General features: G+C 43.9%; 3 protein-coding genes and 1 pseudogene across 3 annotated transcripts; all 4 read right to left on the reverse strand.

The window, feature by feature from the left end:
- Positions 1-1,685: 1,685 nt before the first annotated feature.
- LOC146510603 (uncharacterized) lies at positions 1,686-3,865 on the reverse strand (annotated as a pseudogene).
- On the reverse strand, positions 3,498-4,951 carry LOC146510604 (odorant receptor 131-2-like). The gene has a single exon (XM_085175273.1). It carries the CDS (start codon positions 4,877-4,879, stop codon positions 3,941-3,943), a length of 939 nt encoding a protein of 312 aa, XP_085031399.1. The 5' UTR covers positions 4,880-4,951; the 3' UTR covers positions 3,498-3,940.
- A 4,686-nt stretch (positions 4,952-9,637) lies between these two features.
- Positions 9,638-11,339, reverse strand: LOC146510605 (odorant receptor 131-2-like). Its single transcript, XM_085175272.1, has one exon. The coding sequence runs from the start codon at positions 10,699-10,701 to the stop codon at positions 9,751-9,753; it is 951 nt and encodes a 316-aa protein (XP_085031398.1). The 5' UTR covers positions 10,702-11,339; the 3' UTR covers positions 9,638-9,750.
- A 5,540-nt stretch (positions 11,340-16,879) lies between these two features.
- On the reverse strand, positions 16,880-18,850 carry LOC146510606 (odorant receptor 131-2-like). The gene has a single exon (XM_085175270.1). The coding sequence runs from the start codon at positions 17,944-17,946 to the stop codon at positions 16,981-16,983; it is 966 nt and encodes a 321-aa protein (XP_085031396.1). The 5' UTR covers positions 17,947-18,850; the 3' UTR covers positions 16,880-16,980.
- Between the last annotated feature and the right edge of the window lie 1,336 nt (positions 18,851-20,186).

Genomic DNA, 20,186 nt, shown 5'->3' on the forward strand with positions numbered 1-20,186 from the left:
GACAGTCACATCCCCGTGGAACAGCTATCGGATATCCTGGGATCCTATACCAGTCATCTTTCCTTTACTGTTAGAAACCTTGGCGTAGTGCTGGATAGTTCCCTCAAATTAGACAAGCAAGTGTCTGCAGTGGTGAAAACCAGCTTTTACCAACTACGCCAAATTTCCAAGGCAAACCCTATATACAACATAAAGACCTAGAAAAGCTCATTCATGCTCTTATTACTTCAAAATTGGACTATTGCAATTCTCTTTATCTAGGCCTTCAACTTTCCTACATCCAACGCCTGCAACTTGTCCAAAATGCCACAGCATGTCTTTTAAGCGGCACCAGAAGACATCATCATATTACACTTTTAAATTTTAAAGTTATTTTAAATTTTTAAATAACTTGGCACCCAGCTACTTAATCAACCTCCTTGACCTATACACCCACAAGAGAGCACTTAGATCCTCTAATCAGTGGCTCTTAGTGCAACCAATGTCCCGATGGAAGACTAGAGGGGATCGTGCTTTTGCTTTTGCCGCACCTCCATCCATCCATCCATCCATCCATCCATCCATCCATCCATCCATTTTCTTCCGCTTATCTGCGATCGGGTCACGAGGGGAAGCCGACCAAGCAGAGAAGCCCAGACCTCCCTCTGCCCAGCCACCTCCTCCAAGGCGTTCCCAGGCCAGCCGAAAGATATAATCTATCCAGCGTGTCCTGGGTCTGCCTTGCCTCTACTCTGAGCCCCTCCCAAATGGCTGAACTTCTCACCTTATCTCTAAGGCAGAGACCAGCCACCCTTCGGAGGAAGCCCATTTCCGACGCTTGTATCCGCGATCTCGTTCTTTCGGTCACTACCCACAGCTCGTGGCCATAGGTGAGGGTAGGGACGTAGATCACATTCACACTCAGCTCTCTTTTCACCACAATGGACCGGTACAGCGTCCACATTGCTGCGGCCGCTGCACCAATCCGTCTGTCAATCTCCCGCTCCCTTCTCCTGTCACTCGTGAACAAGACCCCGAGTTACTTAAACTCCTCCACTTGGGGCAGAAACTCGTCCCCGACGTGGAGTGGGCACTGTTGGGATAAAATTATTTGAAGTGCCTCAATTCTACAATTCTATGCTTTATATTGACTAAAATGCCATATAACCATATAGGGTAGTATTAAGTGGACACGGCCCTGAAAATAAAGGCATTACTAAGTGTCCTTGGGGGGTAGAATGCTGTAGACTCTCGCTCACGCTAGCCTGGGAGAAAGTAGATGACAGGGGACCATGTTCTAGTGGAAAGTTACTGAAAAACTGTTGTTTAGACATACTTTTAAGTTTGAATGAAACCAAGATGGCGCCAGTATGCACGTCTCCGCTTCCCCGAGTTCTATCTGTTGTTGGCTATTTTATTTTCTATATGTTTCCTGGTTTTTACCACACTAATTTTTTATGATCGTCAAACACTGTTCGATCTCCGACCTCTGAAGCATCAATCAGCAAATCCGTACTGGAAACCGGGAAATTTCACCCCGTTTCCCCCAGACACGACTGCATGTGTACGCTGCTTGCCTTTTTTCCTCCCCGTTAAGAAACGCTCTAGACGACGGGGAAAACGGAGCAGCATCCGGACTCGCATCAAAGCCTAATTAAAATTACATGGAGTAATCAACTACCATGCCATTTTGGATATCTTTCAATCCCTATTTTCTACGAAACAAACAAAACACAAGGAGCCAGAAACCAAAACTCAGGGAACAAAGTCCAAAACAGAACAAAACAACAGCACTGAGGCCCAGGAACAGTCCAAAAGAAAACAAACAAAAGGGCCCATGAAAGGCGCAGAGGCCCAGGCAACAGTCCCGAAAAGGTTCAGGGGGGCGGCCCGGAGGCCGACGGCCCAAGAGCCCAGAAAACAGTTCAGGGGGCTGGGCAGGCGGGAGGCACCGGCGGCGACGGAGCAGGTCAGGAGGCCGGCCAGCCGGGAGGCACCGGCGGCGACGTAGTTCAGGGGGCCGTCCATGACGGCAATGACGTCCAGTCATCGGCCTGGAAAGCGGCCGAACAGGACGTGCAGGACGAGCAGGCCGGACAGGACATGCAGGACGAGCAGGACGTGCAGGACGAGCAGGACGGACAGGACGTGCAGGCCGGACAGGACGAGCAGGACCAGACAGCATGGGGACCTCAGGCGCAGACGAAGCTAGACGGAGCGAGGCAGGACCAGGTGAAGCCGAAGGCGAAGACACGGAGGCCGGACCAGGCGACGCAGAGGCTGAAGCTGGACCAGGCGGAGCTGAAGACTCGGAGGCTGGACCAGGCGGAGCTGAAGACTCGGAGGCTGGACCAGGCGGAGCTGAAGACTCGGAGGCTGGACCAGGCGAGGGTGGCGCTGCAGGCGACGGCGTAGGAGCCGCAGGGGGTGGCGCTGCAGGCGATGGCGCTGCAGGCGATGGTGCTGCAGGTGATGGCGTGGGAGCCGCAGGCGACGGCGCTGCAGGCGACGGCGCTGCAGGCGACGGCGTGGGAGCCGCAGGTGGTGGCACTGCAGGTGACGGCGTGGGAGCCGCAGGTGGTGGCTGGACGGGCCCCTCGGACCCCCCAGCGGAGGCAGACGAAGGCTGGACGGGCTCCTCGGGCCCTCCAGCTGACGAGGCAGGAGGCTGGACGGGCTCCTCGGATCCTCCAGCGGGAACAGACGACTGGAACGGTTCCTCGGACCCTCCAGCGGGAACAGACGGCTAAAGCGGTTCCTCGGACCCTTCAGCGGAGACGGAAGATGGCTGGAGCGGTTCTCCAGAACCCCCAGCAGGAACAACAGGTGGCAGAACAGATGATTGAGGAGAGGAGCGACGGTGGCGTCGTTTCCTTCTGGATGAGGGAACTGAAACTGGCGGAGAAACGGAGACCTCTTCATCGTCCGACCACATAGCTGCCAGGAAAAAGGCAGGTGAACAAACAGGTGAAAGAGGTCCCGGCTGGTGTGTGGAAGGAGAGGAAGTCTGTGGTAGCGTTGAGGCAGGTGGTGAGTGTGTGTTGTTCTGGGGCTGCGGTAAAGAAGTGGAGGTGGAGGTAGAGAGAGCAAGCTCGCCAGCCCTGACTTGCTCCCTCCAGGCAGCTATGGAGCTGGGTTTTAGCTGGATTTTATCTGTGGGTTTGCTGAATTTCTAGGAAACCTCTTTGTTTGTTAAGGTAACCTCTAAGTTATGACTGTATTCTCATCACTGGTGATTTCTTCCTTGTGTTTTCACTTCTTTGATGAAGGAGATTTCTTCTCAGATGATAAAATATAGATATGATTCATATCTTGAATTTGAAGGTGTACACACAAATTCAAATTGGTTTCTAACGGTTCTATGATTTCTCCTCCAGCTTTATATATGAAAATGTGAATAGGCAGAATGTGCATCTGGCCAAGGGGAATGATTAGCTGAGTGGAAAAATATAAGTGACTGTTGAACTGGGAGTGGGGAGTGTAGATATATTTGTAGCCTCAGTATCGCTCTGCGTTGGTTGAAAAGAGTGACAACACATGACCAGAGTGACACTTGATGATGTCCCTCATGAAAATGGCAAGTGTTTAAATCATGCTTGTTAAGCATGATGGTGTTATGGAGGTGAAAACTGTCTATATATAGCAAATGACTATATTAGGCCCGGTGGTATGATGGAAACACTAATTCTGAAAAAAAAAAAAAAAAGGTTAGTCATTGGTCTGAGTCAAAGTCAAGGTGGCAGTTTACTTCGGCAATGACTTTAATTTTCCGATCAGCAGCAGGATCAAGAACAAGAAAGAGTTTGGCAAAAAGCTGGAATTTTATATTTGAAAATAATTAACAGTGTACTCCAGTCTGGATCAGTTTAATATGAGAGGTGTACATCTTGCAGAAACCCAGCAGATAATCTGAGGCTTACTTTTATTAAACCATTTCAGATTCCAGGTGAAATATTGCAAGTTACTGACTTCGTTTCTGATGACAGCATAGGTGGTACATGAGGACAGGTCTGATGGTCTGATCTCTTAGCCCATAGACTAGAGAACTCAGGCATCTGGGTAAGATAATAAAGCACAAATAAAATACATTCTGAACCCATGAAAATACTGTCATTGTTACAGTTCTTGAAAGGGCTGTGAGCAAAGGGTTATTAATAGTAGAGGAGAGACTCAGGCACAGCTGCATCATATTCAACAGCAGAGTGTTTCGAGCTCTACGTGCTAAAGCTTTGTTTGCAGAGGCCAACCTGGCAGCTAATATCACACCGATATAAGAAAAAATGACTGCCACACCAGCTGATACAAACACTAAACATGTGAAAGCGGTATCATATTGATCAGACCTTCTCCCGAGTAATAGAGCTATTGTAGAACAACTGTCTTTCATCTGCAGGTTTTTCAACACTTCAAATGGGAAAAAAAAGATGAATCGAGTGAGATTATTTAGTGAACTGATAATCCAAATCACAATGATAGCAGCCCCTGTGTTTCTGATGGTGATGATGGTAGGATACCTCAGTGGGTAGCACACAGCTACATATCTCTCCAGAGGCATCACCGAAAGGGTGAGAGGGGAGATCCCAGTGGTGAGATTGGCCAGCAAGCTGAGACATACACATACAGGATATGGCAATTTTACTTTAAAAATAGAGAGCAGGAAAAGAACCTGACTCTGTGCCAGCTGCACAGTGTCTGCAAAAAGGAGGTTATACAGAAGAATGTAACGGGGAGTGTCACGAAACACCGGCTTACTCCTCAGTGTGAACAACATGGTCCCATTAAGGAAGAGAAAAATAAAAGATGGAACTGTTGACAGAGTGGAAACAATAATTACCCTCAGTAGGTCCTGATACTGCACTTCAATAGACATGTTAGTGTAAGACTGAGATACATTTGACATTGCAGAAAATTTATGACATGTAAAACATAAATCTGTTGAAGTCAATGTAGCACAGAATCCCAATAACTGCTGTATTCATAAAGGAGAAAAAACATTAAAATATCTCACAAAAGGCTGGTGGTTGATAAAAATCCCAGTCCCACAAAAAGATTTTACTGTTCCTACCAGCAGTCATCAGGTCAGGATCTGTGTTTGCCCATTGTTGGCAGAGCTCTTCTACAGAGTTGGTCTGACATTGCATACAATTTATTCGTTCTGTCCTCGCAACCTTGCAGTGTCATGTGACACTCAGTTGCAGTGTCACATGACAATGATCACTAATGAGCAATGTAAACATTCTTCTTTGTTTTTGCCCATCCCGTTTGGTTCTGTAGCCATCAGAATTTCTGTCTGAAGGCCAAAGAAGATGCCCAACAGATTTACTTTGGCAAGTGGATCATCACGGCCTTGCCATATTGGTCCATTTGATTGAACTTTGTTATTATTATTTGTTTATTTTATTTTCAGTTCTTACAGATTGGACAGATATGACTGGGGGATAGGAAATGGAGAAAGAAAGTAAGAGAGGGAGGGAAAGAAAAACAGAGGGGAAGAGGGACAGTGAGAAAGTGCACATAAAAAAAAATTAACCGGATCACTTGATAAGAAAAGAAAAAAGAACAAAAGAGAAAACAAGCAAAAAAGAGATCAACATAAACACAACACCATTACAATAATCTAGCTAAGTGTAAATTACAGTAAATACTAATAATTTTACTCAATGAGAGTAACATATTCTGAATACTTTGGATGCGCCAGAGTGGACTGAGCCCCAGGCTCAGAGGCCGGAGGCCAGAGGGCCCCCCCACCCCCTGGAAGGGGCCCAACCGAGCCACAGGTGCCAGGCCCCGCCAAGCAGCCACCAGGTGTAAGTTGGTACACACCTGAGCGCCCAGTCCAGGACACCAAGAACCACCAACGTACCGACATCTGAGGGCATCAGAGTGTGGAAAGGAGAGAAAGGCCTACATATCTTGGAGGGCCTGAGGTGACCCAACCTGACATATAGACACAGACGTACAGGAACAAACAGACACAAATGTGTCCCACCTTCATGCACACATATACAAATACTCGACAGTCACCAAAAGCGGAGACAGACACAAATGGACACTGTACACACAACCACTCTCCCCAAACATACCCTATACCCCAGGGCCAGGTAGCCTTGCCCCCAGAGAGGGAAACTGCACCTAGACCCAGGAGATGTTACCCTTTTCCCTGGGGTGGAGACAAGCAGACCGTCCCCGGCTCCACAGTAGCAGGGAGGCCCTGCATCCCAGACCTCTGTCATGGTCCGGGTGAGTGCTCAAACTTTTCTGCGTCCTGGTGATTCCACCTCAGGGGGAGGCCCTATTTCCTTGTCATCATTACGCCTGAGAGTAATTAGGCTGCAGGCTTTTTATGATCAGCGTTCTCAAGAACTCATCGCTAGAACGTCTGCTAACTCACGTTGGTGAAGGCCAGAACACAGAATACAAAAACAATGGAAAGTGAAGCGTCTGCTCTATAGAGCTGGTTAAGCTGATATTCACGTTATCGGCGAGGGATGATCTGATATCGTCGTGTTGGTGTTGTTCCTGGAACAACATAGTAAATGTTGTTCCAGGTTCAACATTGCAAGTGACCAATCACATTGTTGTGACATTATTCTTTGGTGCACCAAGCCATTCGTGCATTTATGAAATTCCAATGTTGCAAGGACAATATCAATTCTGCTTAGTGTTTATTAAAGGGTCAGGGTCTGTTGATCGGCGGACAGAGGCGGTTTCTCGCAGCTTAAGTACAGTTTTTTGTTTTACGGCGGTTTTTCCCGAAGTCGCAAAAGTATGACATCACAACATTCTGATTGGTCATTGCAATGTTGATCCTGGAACAACATTTACTATGTTGACCTGGGAACAACTCCAACACGACGATATCAGATCGTGCGTCGGTGAGAGATTTGACCAACTCCCGTAGCGTGGCATTTTCAGCGGCAAGCGTTTCCACCTGCTGCTGGCTGAACTCCAGGGATTCTCACAGAGATTTAAATTCCCGGTGTAAAATCTCCACCAGGGACAGCCTCTCATTGAAACTGGACAATCGCTTGTCGATTGACTCCAGGATATCTGCAATGTCTTTGCCGGCAGGCGATGTTGTGCCGGGGGAGTCTGCCAGGCGACATCTCTTCGATGGCAGCGTCTCAATTTAGGCCGGGGAAGATGCACTCTGAGCCTTCTTCATTACTAAATCTTGGAAACAGCGGTTGATGTAATCTTGGAGAGCATCTAAACTCTCCCCGTTGTCCTCCAGGGTGTTAGAGATGATAGGACAGATGTTGTTAGTTGTATGACAACTGATTAGTATATTTGGTAATACTGAAGCTTAAAGAAACTTTGTTCAATTCTAAACTACCATTCGCTTTAATTTTCTGCCAAAATCTCCGGCGTCTGACGTCAGTTACAACATGAGTCGCTTACCTCTTCCGTCACTTTCATTCCCAACAACACCGCTCCAGATGTCTCTGTAACCAGGGCTCTGGAGGGCCTGAAAACGTTGTCCAAAACTATGCATGAACATTCGGGAGTCAATAATGCGCTGGAGAACTGGGTGACATCTGTGTTTGGGCAATAGAAGGGTGTGTTTATGTCTGCCATGTTTTCTCTTGTTACTTTCATAGGAATATTGGTTACAGGTTGTTGTCATTGTGTTGTCTCATTCCTTGTGCCAGACGAGTGCTGGAGAGACTGATAGAGAGGGCCATTTGGGGCCGAATGGTCCGGGGCCTATGATGCTGTTGGTGGTGGTGGCTGACTGGACCGAGGAGTGAGACAATAGGAGGGTTGTTGGCCTTTTTCAAAGGCCAAAGAGAGGGAAATGTGGGGATTATATCATTTTATATCATGTTGATTCTTTTCTTCTTTTTATTAAGCTTTGAGCAGTGGCATTTGATTAAACATTTATTCAATTAATTAAACATACAGTTTTAATCATGTTATTACACACATTGCATTTGTGCTCATGATAGAGTTAAGCATACAGTCTAATGAAGGTTAAAAGCGTCGTTCAGCGTTATGTCTGAACTGATATATTGATGAAATGACTTGAATGCTGTGAATGAAGGCCTAACACGCTTACATACACATAAACATGAAGTATAATTTCAAGAGTAAAGGTGAAAGACATCTTGCTTTGTCTCTGCTTGGTAACTAGTGATCCGGGGTCTACAGGAAGCATCTGGAGGAGCCAGACAACCATATAGGGAAAAATGCTGTTAAACACGGAAACTTGTTGAACTGTCGTTAATTATAACCTATACATGTGATGTTTTGTCTAACGCGAGAAGGGGCGTTAACCCTGACATAATAAAACCATGCTGAAAGTATGTTTTGACGGGAGATCTGGGGTGACAATATCGAGCTGTGTATCTTCCCACACATGTGTTTAATAAAATCATTGTTTTGACGCACTTGGACCAGAGGTCGTTTGTCTCTCACCTCAATCACGAATCAGGACAGTTTTTAAGCCCCTCAAGCAGACTTGGAAAATGTGGTAAAAAAAAAAAGAAAGAAAAGAAATGGCTATAGCTATGTATTAGGGCTGGGTATCGTCACTGATTTCTAGAATCGATTCAATTCCGATTCACAGGGTCCCGAATCGATTCGATTTAATTCGATTCGATTCGATTTAATTCGATTCGATTTAATTCGATTCGATTCACTTTGATTTGAATATGGGAAATTTTGACAGTCAGAAATATTATAATTCAGATCAGTACATTTACATATTTTTGTATCTATAAAAAGGAAGCTGACACACCAAGACTTTATCAAAGGTGTGAGCGTCACAGCAGATGACTTTGTGTCAAAGTAGCTGAGGATAAAACACAGAAAAACATGAAGGTGATTTTCCTGTTCTGGGATTTTATAAAAATTTTCTGCAGTAGATCAAAAACGAAAGAAAACCATTAATCAACACATGAACATTACCTCTGAAGTTACAGCGGTTTTATTAGAGACAAGGCTGAGCGTTTTGCATTTTGCATAATTTTAAAAAGTTTAAATTTGTTCGGTATTGAACGGCAGAAATTAGGTTTTATTTTCGGAAGTATATAAAACGAAAAAAAAAACCGTCGGCCGACAGCGCTGTAAACAATGGTAGACTTGTGCGTAACAAGCAAGCGAATAATGCAGAAAACAGTACAGAGAGAGAGGGAGAGAGGGAGAGAGAGCGCGCAAGAGAGCGAGCTGTGCATCGTGGTCGAAGCAAAACAATAAAAGTCAGAGTGAATTCATGACGTTGTTTATGTGAAGCCTAGTTTGGATCTTCTTTTGCTGCTGGTTCAGTCAATATTGTTTGGAGAGACATCAAACTAACAGCTTTAGAATCAGCGCATAAAGGGCGTGAACACAAAGCTCGACCCGCCGACAGATCAGAATCAGCGGGCTGTCGGCTTTCTGCCCCGACTGTGAGAAAGGCGACATCTGATTCTGATCCACGGTTGGGCTGTGTGTTTAAGTCTTTGTGCAGAATCCGTGTTCTTGCTCTCATTTACTGTCTTAGCTGTTTGGTGGTTGTTGAAATTTTGTGAGATTTCACCAGAGATTCTGTCATTTCGGGCAAAATAAATTTATATTAAAAAATCGATTCAGGATTTTAATGAATCGATTTTACGTTATCCAAGCCAGAATCGATTTTAATCGATAAATCGATTATAAAAACCCACCCCTACTATCTATGCTTCTTGAACAATAATACCTTTGTTTGTTTGTTTTAATTGAAAAATGTTGCTTTAAATCACGAGACTCAAATATGCAGACCAACAAAGGCCTCCATCCAAACTAAACATGTCATCCCTTGTCTTCTACCACTGGGCATTTCAATCGACAGCATAGATGATATATGAGGACAGGTCTGATAGTCTGATCTCTTAGTCCATAAATGAGAGAAGTCAGACACCTGGGTAAGATAATAAAAAACAGATAAAAAGCATTTTGAATGCGAACAAGTACTATCCTTGTAACAATCATTAAAAGAGGCACGAGTAATGGGTTGTAAATAGTTGAGGAGAGGCTGAGGAACAGCTGCATCAGATTCAAGAGCAGTGTGTTACGAGCTTTAAAGGCTAAGGCTTTGTCTGTGGAGGCTGACCTGGCTGCTACAATCACACCAATGTAAGAGAAAATGACTGCCACACTAGCAGCCACAACCACAATGCAAGTGAAAGCTTTGTCAAAATGATCAGACTTTGTCCCGAGCAGAATAGCTATGTCACCACAAAAGCCTTTCACCTCTAAATCACCCAGCTCTTCAAATAGTGATAAAAACAATAGAGTGCGAATAATAATGTTTAAAAAACTGATGGCCCAAATCACAGTGATAGCTACCCCTGTGTTTCTGATGGTGATGATGGTTGCATGTCTCAGTGGGTAGCACACAGCAACATATCTCTCAAGAGGCATCACAACCAGCGTGAGAGGAGATATCACAGATGTGAGATGAGTGAAGCCCACGAGAAAAGCACATACAGGATATGAAATTCTTATTCTAAGAACTGCAAGAAGAAAATGAATCTGACTCTGTGCCAGCTGCACAGTGTCCGCAAAAAGCAGGTTATACAGAAGAATATAACGGCAGGTCTCACGAAACACAGGTTTACTCCTCAAAGTGAACAACATGATGCCATTGATAAAGAGAAACACACAGGTTGGAAGTGTTGTCAGAGTAGAAATCATGACTCGTTCTACTAACCCTGGAGACTGGACTGTGATGTTAGTGAGAGTCTGTGATGTGCTTGTCATTGAAGAGAAAATGTAAGACCTGAAATATTAAGCTGTTAAAATCACTGAAATACAAAAGTATAATGCCCAATATTTACAAGAAACAAAACAAAATGCAAGTACAGTAAACAAGTACTATCCTTGTAACAATCATTAAACAAGTAATGGGTAGTAAATAGTTGAGGAGAGGCTGAGGAACAGCTGCATCAGATTCAAGAGCAGTGTGTTACGAGCTTTAAAGGCTAAGGATTTGTCTGTGGAGGCTGACCTGGCTGCTACAGTCACACCAATATAAGAGAAAATGACTGCAGAATGCAAGTACAGTAAATCTGTGCAGAGTGTTAGCATCCTATTGTTAGTATTTGTTGTGATGTGGGCAGAGCTGTTCTGCAGTGTTTTCTTGAATTCACTTACAATTTGTAATGTTTGTCCTTGAAGCCTCTTCACAAGATGCAACACGTCAGCAAATTTACCAGCTCATTAAGCGCTGATGTAATCCTTCTTCTCACATGTAGTGTAAGGTAATAATGCATACGGCTTTAAATTTTTGTTTGGGTGGTTCTGAATTACCTGACTACCACTGTTTAAAACCCCAGTTCCTAAAATTTTGGGAAACTAAGTAAAATTACTACACAATATTAAGCAAATAAATACAGAATGCACTGATTTGCAGATCAGAGAAAATGTCTCCGTCATGATAGGCTGTGTGGTTTCTCGCTCACTATGTGTTAACAGACCTCTCTGTATTGAATCATATCTGTTATTAACCTCCGTCTCTCTTCCACAGCATATCTTTATCCTGTCTTCCTTCTCTCACCCCAACCGGTCGCAGCAGATGGCCCCGCCCCTCCCTGAGCCTGGTTCTGCCGGAGGTTTCTTCCTGTTAAAAGGGAGTTTTTCCTTCCCACTGTCGCCAAAGTGCTTGCTCATAGGGGGTCATATGATTGTTGGGTTTTTCTCTGTATCTATGAAGTGCCTTGAGGCGACTTTTGTTGTGATTTGGCGCTATATAAATAAAATTGAATTGAATTGAATTGAATTGGTATGCAGGGAGGAAAGGTGGACCCAAGAGCAGGACTCAAAACACAGCTTTATTCATGGGAAAAAAAACTCCTCATAAACAAACTCACAAAAACCAAACAAAACTCTGAACAGAAAAACTATGTATGTATGAGAATCACACAGCTTACAGAGGGTAGGAAACATTGACGACGTGACAGAGGGCAAAGGCAAACACAGGGTTTAAATACATCCATCCATCCATCCATCCATCTTCATCCGCTTTATCCGGGGCCGGGTCGCGGGGGCAGCAGCCTAAGCAAAGATTTAAATACACAGAGACCTAATCAGGGAATGGGCATAACCAGAACAGAGTCCACTGACACAGTTCAGGAGAGTGACCCTGGGGCCAACAACACAGAAGTCCGAGCCGTTCAGGTGGCCAATGACAGAGACGAAACAGGTCCGGAGGCCGGCCGTTTAAAAGGTAGTGGGGGCGACACTCAGTCCCTGCTGAGTGTAGCTGTTGCTGTTCTGTGAGTCTATGGTGCATGTCGTGTGATATGCCCATGAAGAAAGGACAGCACTGCCTGTATTTGATAAATGGCCTGTATTTGTATAGCGCTTTTACTCATCCCTAAGGACCCCAAAGCGCTTTACACAACCAGTCATCCACACTGGTGATGCAGCTACATTGTAGCCACAGCTGCCCTGGGGCGCACTGACAGATGCGAGGCTGCCGGACACTGGCGCCTCCGGGCCCTCTGACCACCACCAGTAGGCAACGGGTGAAGTGTCTTGCACAAGGACACAAAGAACGAGACTGTCCAAGCCGGGGTTCGAACTGGAAACCTTCCAATTACAAGACGAACTCCCAACTCTTGAGCCACGATCGCCCCCAGCACTGCGACGCTGGACTTGCCCTTACTCTGGGCTCCCTCTTTATTCTGGCAACTGGTACAAAGAAAACAGCACACAGTCGTCATCAACAGTGTAAAAAGCAACTGCAACATTCAGTTCACCAGCTTGGGAGTATTTTCCTTTTTTTTCAAACATAACACTTAACAAAAGACTAATATACATTTCTCCAACACAGCATCGACAAAATCTTTCTTTAAAAGTTCTAGCTGAAACCAAACCTGTGATCATATAGTAGCAGTATTATTTATTTATTTTTCTCCTTATGGTAACTGAGAGATGACATCATTCTTCATCATTTTTTTATACAACAATATCAACTAAAACTTGTACTTAACAGCACGTACCTCAGCGGTCCCCAACCTTTTTTGCGCCACGGACTGGTTTAATGTCAGACTATATTTCCACGGACCGGCAGGTGTCACGGATAAATGCAACAAAATAAAATGATACAACAAAGACAAAAACTGTGGTATTTTGTAAATATAATATTACACGCGAATTCACTGTGTAATCGTGTAATTTTATTAACAGCGTCCTCCTAAAATGCGCCAACAACATTGAGAGTAACATCCTCTTCTCTCCCCCTTAATGCTCTTTGGTCACTATAGTAACGCATAAATATTTCTTTCAAAATAAGACACAACTACAAAACAAATATAAAAGTACAAGAAAATATATAACTCACCATAACGCTCAATCAGTGAGAGCCCTGTGCATGTTTTTCTGCAACAAGACGGTCCCACCTGGGCATAATGGAGGACAATGACACCCGAAGTGTGTTGCTTATGTTAAGTCTGCTCCTCAATTTTGTTTTCGTCACTGTTGTGGCAACAACATCGCTCACAAGCACCTACCACCAGCTTAGGAATATTTTCCTTTGCTGAGGCATGCAATGTGCAGCAATTTGGAACCTTAACAGTTGCAGTTGTGGTATTTGTTCACCAGGTGGCTCTAACTATTCACAAAGCACGTCAGTTTTGAGGAAATTCATTAAGCCTTTTTCTAACTCTGTTACATGAGCAGGGGACTGAGCTAATGGTTGCTGAGCAGGGGACTAAACAGGCAGTTGAACTAAAGGCTGAGCTACAGACTGAACCAATGACAAAAGAAATGGTTAAGGTGCAGGCCGTGCTAAAGGCTGAGCTAGCGGCAACACAGGAGACTGAGCTGAGGGCGGATGAACAGGAGACATACCTGCAGACTGGACCGACGGAAACAAAGGCAATTGAGCTTAAGGCTGGGCAGCTAACTGAGCTACAGGCTGGGCAGCTAACTGAGCTTCAGGCTGGGCAGCTAAATGAGCTTCAGCCTGGGCAGCTAAATGAGCTTCAGCCTGGGCAGCTAACTGGGCTTCAGCCTGGGCAGCTAACTGAGCTTCAGCCTGGGCAGCTAACTGAGCTTCAGGCTGGATGCCTAACTGAACTACTGGATGGGCTAACAGGGGTAGAGATGGTTGCAGTGGGAGTTGAGTAGATTGTGGTGTTGGTTCTCCTGAAACTTCAGAACAAGGCTTAACCAGCTGGATGATCTCAGTGAAAACAGTCTTTTCTAGATCAGACTGAACAGGTGAGGTAGAAAAACCGTGGTTGTTGTCATTCTCTGCCACAAAAAACACAGTAAGTAAACAGTCCCAAAGTCTGAAACAACAGGAAAAGTCAGTTTTGCTCACCACAGCTGGCTGCTTTGACGCCCCGGAATCCGGCTGTGGGATGGAATGACGGCAGTGTGGATGACGTTTCCTCCCAGATGAGGGAATGGAGGTGCTGGAGGATGTTGTGCTCCCGGGATAAGCCCGCTGGGTCCATGCAGTGTTGCCAACTCCTCAGTAAGGAGTAAGTAAGTAAGAGCCGATTCTGAGAACTCACGACCACAGTGAGCTGCTCCAAGATGTGATCCAATGTATGCTCAGAGGTGTTATTCTGAGCGAGCCCCTCCAAGATGTATCCAGTCTGCACTCAGAGATCTTATACTGAGTATTCACAGCAGCCGTAGCCTCTCCAAGATCTTATCCGTGCTGCACTCAATGAGCCCATTTTGAGAAACACATGCCTCTTCCCATCGTTTCAATCCCAGCGGGCAGCCTTGTGGGGGTTTGAACAGCTGGTTCCGCTTTCTTAATTCTTCGATAAGTCAGGGCCAAGCCAGCTCAGATCAGCCAGAACCCTGTTACCATGGTTCCGAATAGGTAGATATCTTCAGCACTCAGGCTCACCCGAGCCCAAACTTCTCGTTGAGAAAGGGGTGTCAATTGCATTTAGGGACCAGTTGATCCAATCCATAATTCCTATTTTAGGTTTTAGAGAACAGACTGTGAGAGAGTGTTCCAGGGAAAAGCAATACAAAAAACACGAGACTAGACAAGGACATAAAAGGCTAAGCAGGGAAGCTAAGGGAGAGGAGGAGAGGAGAACAGTGCGACCACCTTCGTCAAGAGCAAGAGCAGAAAAAAACAAAAACAACTTTGGAATTTTAAGCGGCGGTAGCATGTCGTGAGAAACCTGAAGCTTATCTTTTTTCCACCTTCTCTCAGCACGGCAACACACGCGATGTAGAGCGCACATTGTGTCATTAAGCCAACATCCAAAAGTAGGTTCTGGGGTGCTTCATTTTAATGGGGGCAACAGTATCAAGGATAGAAGAAAATAAAGATAACAAGGTATTAGCACAGTCATCAACCGAGTGGAAAGAACAACATTCGGGAGTGACAGATGCAGAATCCAAGAAAGACATAGAGAAGTTTGACATTGCTTCAACATTAATTACACGTAGCGGGCGAAGGGGAGCCACAGGATGTAGTTCATTAGTGCATAAGCCAGTATCAAAAATAACTGGGAAATGATCCGAGATCCCAGCATCACGTATATCCTTGATAAAAATGTCCAGACCATGTGAAAAAAACAAGTCCAAAGTATGTCCTTTAACATGGGTTGGGTCATTAACCCACTGAGCCAGGTTAAAAGAGTCAGTTAAAGCAAGGAAGTCTTTAGCAAATGGGTCATCCTTATACCAAGTGTGTATGTTAAAATCATGTGATTTTTGTTGTATACCTGTCTTCTAATTTTTTGTTACATCATCATTGTTACATTTTTTGTCATCAAGAGTAGTCAAGGAAACTGACAGCTACAGAGAACAGTGAACATCTTCTTTCTGCATTTTTAGTTGTAGAAAGTCAGGGCTTAGAGATGGCGCCATTTTGCACTCATGGCACAACTGTAAACCTACCAAGACAAGGCCGTCCACCTAAACTCACGGGGCGAACAAGGAGAGCGCTGATCAGAAATGCAGCCAAGAGGCCCATGGTGACTCTGGACGAGCTGCAGAGATCTACAGCTCAGGTGGGGGAATCTGTCCATAGGACAACTATTAGTCGTGCACTGCACAAAGTTGGCCTTTATGGAAGAGTGGCAAGAAGAAAGCCATTGTTAACAGAAAACCATAAGAAGTCCCGTTTGCCGTTTGCCACAAGCCATGTGGGGGACACAGCAAACATGTGGAAGAAGCTGCTCTGGTCAGATGAGACCAAAATGGAACTTTTTGGCAAAAATGCAAAATGCTGTGTGTGGCGGAAAAACTAACACTGCACATCACTCTGAACACACCCTCCCTACTGTCAGATATGGTGGCGGCATCATGCTCTGGGGGTGCTTCTCTTCAGCAGGGACAGGGAAGCTGGTCAGAGTTGATGGGAAGATGGATGGAGCCAAATACAGGATAATCTTGGAAGAAAACCTCTTGGAGTCTGCAAAAGACTTGAGACTGGGGCGGAGGTTCAGCTTCCAGCAGGACAACGACCCTAAACATAAAGCCAGGGCAACAATGGGATGGTTTAAAACAAAACATATCCATGTGTTAGAATGGCCAGATCTAAATCTAATCGAGAATCTGTGGCAAGATCTGAAAACTGCTGTTCACAAATGCTGTCCATCTAATCTGACTGAGCTGGAGCTGTTGTGCAAAGAAGAATGGGCAAAGATTTCAGTCTGTAGATGTGCAAAGCTGGTAGAGATAGACCCTAAAAGACTGGCAGCTGGAATTGCAGCAAAAGGTGGTTCTACAAAGTATTGACTCAGGGGGCTGAAAAATTACGCACACCCCACTTTGCAGTTATTTATTTGTAAAAAATGTTTGGAATCATGTATGATTTTCGTTCAACTTCTCACGTATACACCACTTTGAATGTACACAACAGACATAATTTAGAAAGCAGCTTCATTGCCTTGCTTTTATTACTATTATGCAATAATAAGAAAAGACTTACAGTATAGTATAGAGCAGAAATATGATGTCAGCTTGGTTGTCTTCTACATTAGCTTTGTTTATACACTAGAGTCTGCTTTTCTTTAGAACAACATATACAGTATTATTCCAAATAACATTAATTTAATGTTTGAGTAATTTTATACTGTTGGGCAGTTGTATTCGACAGCACAGATGGTACATGAGGATGCCTCTGATCATTTGGTCTCTAATGCCATAGATAAGTGGGCTCAAACATCTGGGTAAAAGCATCATAAACACATAAAGTATACTCCAGATGCGTAAAAATGTTACTCTGACAAGGACTTTAGAGATCTCTGTAACCAAAGGGTCATGAATAGTTGAGGACAGACTGAGGCCTAACTGTATCAGGTGCAGCAGCAGTGTGCTACGAACCTTACGGGCCGAAGCTTTATCTGTGGAGGCCGACCTGGCTGCTATCATAACACCAATATAGGAGCAAGTAACTGCAACACCAGCAAATACAAAAATAACCCCAGTGTAAGCTTTGTCATAATGATCAGACATGGGGCCAAGCAACAAAGGAGTGTTAGAGCAAAAGTCTTTCATTTGGAGACTCTCTAAATCTTCAAATTGAAAATTTAACAGCAAAATCAGTCGAATAAAAACATTTAATGAACTGACGGCCCAAACTGTGATGATCGCTAGTGCTGTGTTCCTGATGGTGATGATGCTAGCATGCCTTAGAGGGTAGCACACAGCTACATATCTCTCCAGAGACATCACCACCAGTGTGAGAGGGGAGATCCCAGTTGTGAGATTGGCAAGCATGACAAGAAAGCCACAAACAGGATATGTCAGTCTGATTCTAAAAGCAGATAGTAAGTACAATAACTGACTCAGGACCATCTGTATGGTGTCTGCAAAAAGTAAATTATAAAGAAGAACATAACAGGCTGTCTCACGAAACACTGCTTTACTCCTCAAGATGTGTAGCATGGTCCCATTGATGAAGAGCAACACACAGCAAGATGTTGTAATTGGAGCAGAAAATAACAAGACTTCCAGTATCCCTCGGTACTGCAGTCCAACAGTGAAGTTAGTCTTAGATGGAGAGATGTAGGACATGTTAGACACACATTTACATGACTGTCCTAAAGATCTGACCAAGGATTTTATCTAGACATGTAGTCATTCTCAACTAAAAGTCAGTTAACACACAAAAAAGTTTTTTTGTTGCAGCTATAACCCAAAGAAACTACAAGTTTTAAGTTCACATTCCAAAGAGAAAAGTTCTGCTTTGTCAGTGGTTAGCAGGTAACAAGCAGTGCTGGTTCCATCTGCTCAGGAGTCTTCTGCAGGATTTACCCACGTCCACATGCATTTAAAGAACTCAGTCCTCACACACCATTCACATGACAGCATCACATGTAAGTGTAGTAAGCGAATTAGACGGCAGTGAGTAATGTAATCCTTTTTCCAAAACTGTGATCTATCCTTTTCTCAATAGATATGATGACATTAAAAAACCTCAATTACCACCAATGCCTGTTACAAACGCTACTCTCTATAACCGATAAAATAAATAAAATGTTGGCTGTAAACACAATCTCATCAGTCTCGATCTTACAGTATAAGTTTCTGATACTTCACAGAGTTGAGATGGTGATTCAAATGATAGTTGAGAGTCCAGGGTTCCTAGCATTACTGCAAACTGTGAAGAACGTGAGTATACATGACATTACTATTAGATGTTTTTTTTTCTTTTATAAGTGTAGACATTCACTTTAAATTCAAAATAAATGCCATATGCAGTTTTATTTATTTATTGTGTGATTGCTATTTTGTTACATTTTATGGAATTTGTAGATTCATGCACAACAGCTGGAAGTTATAGTACAGTATTCACGGTGTTTCACTTGTTCCACATTGTATCCTGTTACCACCTTATCCCAAAGAGGATTAAATTCATTTTTTTCCACCTCAAGATTCAATACACAATGCCCCATGAAAGCAAAGTAAAAAAATTGAAATGACCTATTTCTCAATTAAACAGGATACTGTTTGTCAGCTTTGGGTCATTTTTAGGGCCTTGAAATACTCTAGGAACAACAAGTAGGCCTGCAGTGTGAGAGTGAAGTGCTCTAATAGGGTGATATGGTACTACAAGGTCATTAAGATAAGATGGGGCCTGATTATTTAAGACCTTGTATGTGAGGAGCAGGATTTTGAATTCTGGATTTAACAGGAAGCCAAAACAGGAGAAATCTGCTCTCTCTTTCTAGTCCCTGTCAGGACTCTTGCTGCAGCATTTTGGATTAACTGAAGGCTTTTCAGGGAGTTTTTAGGACTTCCTAATAATAATAATAATAATAATAATAATAATACATTTAGTGTCCTCATTTTCCCTTGACTTATGGGTTCTGTCACTAGTTAGCTGATGCTCTGTGCTGGCAGAAGGTGACACTAAACATGCTCTAAAACTTTAATATTAAATTCAGCTTCACAGACAGTGTTACACCTGAGAAAGTTTGAATTGACCAATTTATAATTCCTTACTTTAGTCCAAAATATAAACCTTTCAAGAATAAAGTAAGTTAAAAATGTAAAGGAGTAAGTAAAGTAAGTTAATAAGTTTTAAACTCTGGATGCCACATGTTCCAAAATCTGTTTTATGCAGTCCCAAAAGGTGGATTCTGTTGATCTGAATGTAGCGTTTACGTCGACATCAATGGAATCCACCTTTTCGGACTTGCTTACATGGACGATTGAGCATGGATCAAGATATTTTATGCAGTGTTGTTGTGTTGTTTGTTAGGTTACTGGTTCAGGTTTTATTCTAAAGGGTTATTGTTAGGATGCCTGGGTCGTTGACCCAGGGTTTTTGAGTTTATTATATTATTTATAATTTCTAGTCTTTGGGTTTTCGTTAGAGTCATGTCTTATGGTTTATGCCTCTGTGTATTCCTTAGTTGCTGTCTCCCCTGTCTGCTATATCCCCGTGTCCAGTCAGTGTCTGTGTCTGCCCTGGTCCCACATCTCTGTTCCCTCTGTTGTAGTGCCTGCATGTGAGTCTGTGTCTTTTGTTCAGTCTGTGTTATCAGTGTGTTCAGTTTACGCTTCCTTGTCTCGTCAGTTCTGATTTGCCCCAGCTGTGTTTCCCTCCTGTTGTCCATTCCCTGATTGCTCCCTCTATGTATTTAAGCTCGTGTTTCAGTTTGTCATTGTCGTGATCTACCCTCATTTTGCTGTGTGTTCTGTCTGTGTAAAGTTTACCTTGGAGTCTCAGTTTTGTTACTTTTTTGGAGTTCAGCATTAAAGCTGTATTTAAGTTCACCTTTGATTTCCGTGAGTCTGCATTTTGGGTC

The sequence above is a fragment of the Neolamprologus multifasciatus genome, chromosome 10 (assembly GCF_963576455.1).
Source record: "Neolamprologus multifasciatus chromosome 10, fNeoMul1.2, whole genome shotgun sequence".
NCBI lineage: Eukaryota > Metazoa > Chordata > Actinopteri > Cichliformes > Cichlidae > Neolamprologus > Neolamprologus multifasciatus.

Coding starts and splice junctions, on each gene's coding strand:
- LOC146510604 (XM_085175273.1), bottom strand. CDS start 4,879: ATGTCAAATGTATCTCAGTCTTACACTAACATGTCTATTGAAGTGCAG.
- LOC146510605 (XM_085175272.1), bottom strand. CDS start 10,701: ATGACAAGCACATCACAGACTCTCACTAACATCACAGTCCAGTCTCCA.
- LOC146510606 (XM_085175270.1), bottom strand. CDS start 17,946: ATGTCCTACATCTCTCCATCTAAGACTAACTTCACTGTTGGACTGCAG.